Genomic DNA, 7,582 nt, shown 5'->3' with positions numbered 1-7,582 from the left:
CAGAACTGGTTGAATTCCAAGTGAGTAATAAGGTGATTGTTCTCTTTGCAGTTGTTTGTCCTCCAGGCAGTTATTTCCAGGATGATGAATGCATTCCCTGCCCTCTTGGCTACTATCAGTATCAGACAGGACATTCCTTCTGTATCAAGTGTCCTGTGGGCAAAACTACCAACTCCTATGGGGCAAGCAGTGCTGATCACTGTAAGTTGAAATAGTTTTTCCATATCCTTTATTTTCTGGCTTCTAATATTTAAATTTTTTTTTATTCATCTCTTAAGTTTTTTAAAAAAATTAAATCCTCCCTCTGGGGTTTTTTGGATGGATATGATCCCTTCTGCATTCTGTTCAGAATCATTTTACAAAGTACAAACTGTCTGGTGTTTTGACCAAAAATGCATGAGAAACAAGTGGTCATTCTCATCCAGGATGTTGTGGTTCCTTTAGACATGTTCATTGTCCTCAGGAATGATATTTGGGTATTTAGTATCAGTAAGAAACTTCTTATAAACTTAATTTATTGTCACTTTCATGAACACTAAAATAGTTTTGTTTTGTGCAGCACTTTCCACTGCAAATACAAACACTTCTCACAAAGCAACTATTGAAATGTTCACTAAATCTGGTGAATTCAGCTTAAATGATTTGTTTTTCTCATGCAGTTCTATACACAAAATCAGTTCTTAGGTCCAAATTCAGTTTTGTCTACAGAATTATATTAAATAAGATAAAAATGAGAGTGCCAAGAATGGGCTTCTTGGGAAATGTCATTTAGTATATGGTCTACTTTGTTCTCTTGGGTGGGATATATCTCTCATTTTTATTGCAATGCATTCCAACATCAATTGGTTTTTGCCTACAGTTGTCATTCTTTTCCATGTGTGTTGCCTGGGTAGGTATTGGACTTGTGTCCTTAAGAGTTTTCTCATTAGGGTTTAAAAACTTGCAATTTTCTTTATTAAACCTGTTCCCAGCCTGGTTTACACTTTACCTTTACTGCACCTCAGTGCCAGCCCTCTCCAAAAGGCCAGGTTTCACCTTCCTACTTGCTTTCACTCCCTGCTGTCTCCTTGCAGAGTGTGCAGAGTTTTTCTGAATTAATGGCTGTGATAGCTCTTCTCGTTGCTCACAGCATTTCACAGATCCACTGCAGCATTGAACAAACCTGTATGGAAGTACAATTCATTCTTTGTACTTTGCTTTACAGTACTGGAAACACATCAGCAGAGATTTTGTACATGACAGAGAATTTACAAAATTATAATGTTTGAAACACAAATGGAAGTAGCAACAAAGCAGTGAGACTACCATGCTTCAGAGCATGAACTAATGTGCAAATCTTAGTTTAATTTTCAGTGAAGTCTCTGCTGTGCTCAGGAAATTTTTGTCCCACAGCGCAGAAACATTGTCCTACTGCACTGACAGGACCAGTGGCTGCACAGGAGGTTCCCTCTGAACATCACAAAATGTTTTTGCTGTGAGGACAACCAAGCACTGGCTGGGGTTGCCCAGGGAGGTTGTGGAGTCCTTGGAGATGGGTAAAAGCCATCTGGAGATGGGCAGCTCTAGGTGGCCCTGCCTGAGCAGGGGCTCTGACCTTATGAGCTCCAGAGATCCTGTCCAGCCTCTGAATTCTGTAAAACCCAGTGACAGCACTATCAAACTCCTTTTTGCTTGCCTTGCTGTCTTGCTCAGGTGTCACATCCTGCCAGAGCAGTGAGCAGGGGCTGCAGTGTGATGGGGATGGCAGGTACAGACCTTCCCAGCAGGACCCTGGCACCAGGAAATCCTTCTGTGTCCACAGCTCTGGGGCAGCACTGGACTGGACTGAAACAGACGATCTCCTTACAGATGAACAGTGCTTGGGTAAGTGGCAGAGCATATTTTGGATATGCTTTGACCCTTATTCTCTTATGAAGAGAATAATCATTCCACAACTTATGGGGATTCACTGTCCCATAGTTATTCACTTTCCAATACTTGTGGTCTCTGCCTTAAGCCACATTCCTCCTTAGTTTTGCATTTCTTGACTTACACTGGGAAGTTATTTCTGGTAAGGGAAAAGAGTGAAGCAGGTTTCCTGCACTCTCAGATGGCTGCCAGCTTTTGATGTGTGCTGACCTTGTGCTCTCTGCTTGGAAACCCAAAAGAATAATGAGAGGGCTAATGAGAAAGAAGCAGAATTATTTGTTTCTTTGTAAAATTATCCCTCATCTGTGTATTTATGGGAAATAGACTATTTTCAGCAATGACCTCACAGCCACAACATAACTTCACCCTCTGGGCCCCTGCTGTAAGGTATCTGACTTGGGGAATACATTCTTGCAGGCTGGAGGTTACTTCTGCTTGAATACAGCTGCAAAATGTTGGTTTTCAAGGATGAAAAGCTTGAAAATACAAAGAAAGTCATCACTCAAACAGTACCCAGACTGCCTGCAGTGTGGTCTAATTAAGCCTCTCAGCCTCAAAACTTTTGCATTTTCTCACAAGTTTTTATATGCTTATGATATGATTGGTATTGAATTTAATGGAATATTCTGTTTAGAAACTGATGGCATGGTGTGCTTTGAATTAGACAATGTCTTGTGACAAGTGTGATCAGTGGAAGGACTGGGAAAGGTAAAGTCCCAGTTGTGAAGAGGTTGCAAAACTATCTTCAGTTATTGTATTCAATACATATGGTGTTCAATAATATTGTATTCAATAATATGGGAGAAAAATAGAGAAAAAATATTTTCTATTGAAAATGGAGGGCTAGGATAAAGCCAGAATTAGAGGGAAAAATCAGAAGAAAAGAAAAACACTGATAGTGTAATTTTTTAAATTTGCATATTGGAATAGAAATGAGGGCAGCTTTTAACCAGGCATCACTGCAAGCTGCAGATGCAGAAGGGATTCTGTTTCTTATAGAAGTTTTATAATGCTTGTATTTTTGTGCCCTGTATTTCTAGAAAGGAAAAAATAAGTCACTTCTGTTTGCACCATATTTCTTCCTTGTCCCCATCCTAACTGGAGTGCAAGGATTTTCTTGGGCTAAGCATTTGACAAACCCATGTGGGTTTTTTCCTGAGTAGAAATGATGGTTTTATCAAAAGCACCTGCTGGCTCAGCCCTGACAGCAGTGGACATTTGCTTCTGATTTAGCCCTGACTCTTTTGCTGTAAGAGTGCAAATGATTATTTTAAGGACTTATCCTTGGCTTTTATTTTGTGTGTTATCCAGACAGTTCAGGGAGAGAGGGCTGTGATTCTTTGGCCAGACTGCTGTGCCCATGAGCCCAGGGGAAAGGGGGGCTGAGTTTCCAGCTCTTCCCACAGCTGGGATCACACCAGAGCTCCTGCTTTTACCTCTTTTAGGTGTGGGTCTGGTGTTGGCTGCAAGGAGCCTGAGGTTTGCCTTCACCTGGGGCCTTTAGAGAAGTTTGGTCACCAAGGGATGATGCTAAGTCACCACACTCTTCTCTTAGCCACAGAAGGGCTTGGGTTGGAAGGGATATTAAAGATCCTCTGCTTCCAGCCCCTTTGCCATGGGTAGGGATAATGTGCTGTGCTCACTCAGATGTTCTGCATCAGCCTGGGGTCACACTGTGCCCAGCCCTTGGTAATACAGGCAGCACCAGCCTCAGCAGGGTGCTGGTGGCTCTGTGTGTCCTCTCCATCTGTAATCCCCCTCAGGGCACAGGCAGGGCCAAACCCTCTGGAGCCTGGATTAAATTCCTCACCCCGTTTAGAGACCTTTGAGGTTTGCATCTCTGGACCATGAGCTTTTCCCAGTGCTGCTTGCTCAGACTCCTCACACACAGGTGAGCAGGTCCAGTGCAGAGGAGCAGGTAAAAGGGTTTGGTCACTAAAGAGACAGTCAGGTGTTAAATGGAGGAGTAATAAAGCAGCATGTAGGACATACTACCTTGGGTATAGCCTTGGGCCTGAAGTCAGTGGAGATCAGGCTGTTGTGTTTCTGGATTTCCTGTCTAACCAAGTGCTGCTGGAGCTGGCTCTTGTTTCTGTGACTGGCTGGCAGAAAGCTGGTTCCCCCTTTGACTCAATAGTTGGTTCAATGCCATGAACAAGTAATGAGAGATGGCAGGTCTGCTGCTGGAAGAGAAGCCTCACTGGAAAGTAAAATCCCAGCCCACTCCTGGATAACTGGTTTTTAAAACATCTTGTGACACTTTTTATTCCAAAGCTGAAATTCTACCCTCGCGCCAGCTGTCTCCTGCATTATCTGTGAGGTTATGGTGCATCATTTAATGAGCAAACCTCTCTCCCCACAGAATTATTCAAGCCTAATTTCTACCTAAAGCCTTTGTCTGTTTGCAGAATGGAAATTGATAATACTACTTGGTTGGGTTTTTTGTTGTCTTTTTTTTTAGTGCTCAGAGAATTTGAGAGAGTTCCTGCCTCCCGCCTGATTTATGGATCAGAAGAAGCTCAGATTCTTCAGTCTCAGTCATTTGAGGGAGACCTGCAAACTACATATTTTCAGTGCATTTCAGGTGAGAAAACAGAAAAGCTGTAGAGACAACACTAACAATTGTGGAAAATAATAATATTTTCATATGATGAGTCCATGATTAAGTTCCTGGATTAGCTGTATGTTCTGCAGTTTGGCACCAATTCACTGCAAGATATTTACAACTTTTGGTGGCCTTGGTTGAGAGAAGAGATTGATGTTTCTTTCAGAAAGAAGTCTTCTGACTTTATTTACTACTTCAGACAAGTCATCTGACTTTAAAGCCAGCTGATGTAGTTTGCAATACGAATGAGAGCTGCAATTTAAACCAGGAAACATTCATCAGACTGTGCAGATGTGCAGACAAAAGAAGGATTAGGTGTTCAGGACATATGAAAAGCAAGCTTTTACCTCTTCACAAATTACCTGATTGGCACAAAAATAGGAATAATCATCCTTGCTTACATCAGAAGGTATTATAAGGAGTTCAGAGATATTTCCCTGCCAATTCTGGCAGTTTATATACTAAATTGCATCTGGTTTAAGCTGCTTCATCTAAAATCCAGAGGAATCACCACACTGCTTTCAGGGTACTTGGAGTCAGTCTCACCTTGTGTCAGGCTGTGACAGGAGGCAGAGGGATATGTTTAATATCAGTAATGACATAGATATCCTGTTTGTAAGGTACATATCAAAATTCTGACAAATCAGTGGCTTTGTGTCACATGCCACAGTCTAGTTGGAGCAATCACCTCCCACACTAAGAACTAAATATGTGAAGCCTCTTATTACTGGAATGATTTTCCTGCAGGAGCTCATCCTGCCTTATACTGTAAGATTTCTTGCACCTTCCCTTGAAAATGAAGACCTTCAAAAGCAAGACACTGAACTGAGAGAGACTGAGAACAAACCTGGGGAGAAAATCATGTCCCTTTGCCAACCAATCTGATTCCACCTCTCTCATAGCCTTATTTTCTTTATAAGTTATGTAAATGGCAGCACAACTACAAAATATTACTGCTGAAGTTCTCATTGAGGGATGAGGAGGGGATGCTGTTTCTTCCTTACAGTGGCCAGGGGATGACTGCAGGAGCAGCATGATTGAAGAATTTGATGTTTCCCTCCTTCCTTTCTCTCTGATATTTGTCACAACCTCTTTGCCATGGGGTTACTGTATCAGGCAGGTGTGATATGCTGGCAAAGTGGTTCATAGAATCCTGCCTCAGGCAAAATTATCCAGCAGATTTTAAATGTTTGGGTGTGTGGTCAGACGTGTATCAGCTGTTTATATCATCAGGTGATGAAGAACTTTCTGGATGAATTTAATTCAATTTAAAATCCTTCACTCTCTGCTAAAATAGTTGAGTACTAAAGTTCATTTGGCTGATTATGTTCATGTCTGATAGACACATGAAAACCTACATAAGTGGTAGTAAGCAGTGATGTTTGTAGCAACCATTTTGCAAGCAATGTGCTAGGAAAGCTAAAATCTCTTTCCTGTTTCCCAGGCTGTGAGAGGGAAGATGCCTGTGGCTTTGCAACTGTAAGTCCTGCTGGTTCTGAAGTGCTCTGTGCATTGTACAGCACTGCTGAAGCCAACTTCAACTGCACCACCTCTGGATTGGTAAGGATGGTCATATTTAAAATATGTATTTGTCATAGTGCTGTGTGCTGCATATAAGTAGAAAGGATCACAGAAGGAAGGCAGGCTGTTACCTGGCCCCTTGGACTCTGCTCTTCCCTATGGCAGTAATAAATCTCTACAAGTTGGTACAGAAGCTACACCCAGATGTTTCCAAAAATGACATCTGAATACCTGTGTTTGGTTGCAGCATCACACAGCACCGTTGTCCCTAAAACATGCTGAGCACCTGCAGACAGGATATCAGGTTGATCTATAAAGAGAGTTAGTCTGGATAGTCCAAACTAGATGTAGCCAGGTTGATAATCAGGTCACCTGGAACAGTCATACTTTGAGTCCCTTCCTCTAGCCCAGGGTTTGAACTGGGTGCTCTTTACCACTGTACTATTTTCCTATTCACTACTTTAAGCAGCAACTGAGGAGCTGAGATCTCAGTTTGATAGTGTAAAAATTATCTGTATGAGAAAGAATAAAAAATGTCCACATGGAGTTGTGCACTGATAACCTTCGTTGCTCACTGCTCCTCATGACTTTCTGAATAAACATAATGAATTTCAGGAGAGCAAATCCATTAGGTTGTGTTTATTTTGCTTGCCTGTTTTGTGTCCCAGGTCCAAGGTGTCCTGGGGAACCCTGCAGCCACTGGCATCAGTGGCCTCAGCTGCTTGCTTCGTGTCAGGAACGCAGAGGGAGATGCACTGATGGTCTATTTGAAGAGAGGTACCAGATGGGAATCACTCACCTAAACCTGACTCTGTGTCCAAGCTGGTAGATACTTCTGTACAGGGTCATGACTAAGTGTGGGGGGCATCTTTCTTTAAGAAGACACAATACTTTAAGGAACTCAATATTTAGTGTCAGTCCAGAAGCTTCAGCAAATCTTTCTTTCATACTTGTTCCCTAGAAATTAGGAATACTTTTGTAAGCCATTTTAATGATTTTTGCCAGAAACTAGTCCCATAAAACCCCAAAATTTATCCAATGTATTTTCCTATTCTGATCTGTTACGACTTCCCTTTACTAAGGAGTTTGTTATTTGAATACATAAGGCATTCTTTATGACCAGCCTGCACATAATTTAAGTTCACTTTATCTTTGATTGTGAATTGTTCTAGTAATATAACAGTCAAGAAGAAAACTGCTCTCCATGAATCCCAAAATATTTCAGCTGAAGTAATGAATGCACAAGGCAAATTATATTTATTTATTTATTTAATGGCCTGAGTGTGGCTGATAGCACCACATCCATTGTGTGCCCAGCTTTAAGTGTCATGCCAAACTGGAAGCAAGATTACACTGCAGGGTTTGAGTCAAAACTCTCTGCTCTTACCATGTTCTTTATGCTTCTTTCCAAACCTCTGAGTCACTATTTATTAATATTAATAATGATAAAAAGATCTAAGTCCCACCTGAAAATAAATCAAGACTCCTGAGCTTGTTGTGATTGGTATAATCTTTTTAATACCAGATCTATTCTAGTTTTCTAGATCC

The 7,582-nt window shown here is 41.5% G+C and overlaps 1 protein-coding gene across 1 annotated transcript in view; it reads left to right on the top strand.

Moving 5' to 3' along the window:
* The window catches only part of TG (thyroglobulin), a gene marked incomplete at its 5' end in the record, with an annotated part of 142,514 nt that overhangs the window by 36,400 nt on the left and 98,532 nt on the right, over window positions 1-7,582 (top strand). Inside the window, 5 exons of the mRNA XM_079299572.1 lie at window positions 52-201; window positions 1,693-1,863; window positions 4,370-4,492; window positions 5,958-6,073; window positions 6,703-6,811. Coding sequence (XP_079155698.1) covers window positions 52-201; window positions 1,693-1,863; window positions 4,370-4,492; window positions 5,958-6,073; window positions 6,703-6,811 — 669 coding nt within the window. The remainder of the gene's footprint in view (window positions 1-51; window positions 202-1,692; window positions 1,864-4,369; window positions 4,493-5,957; window positions 6,074-6,702; window positions 6,812-7,582) is intronic.

Source organism: Erithacus rubecula (assembly GCF_903797595.1).
Source record: "Erithacus rubecula genome assembly, chromosome: 3".
Taxonomy (NCBI): Eukaryota; Metazoa; Chordata; class Aves; order Passeriformes; family Muscicapidae; genus Erithacus; species Erithacus rubecula.
This window is presented reverse-complemented; position numbering and strand designations above follow the sequence as displayed.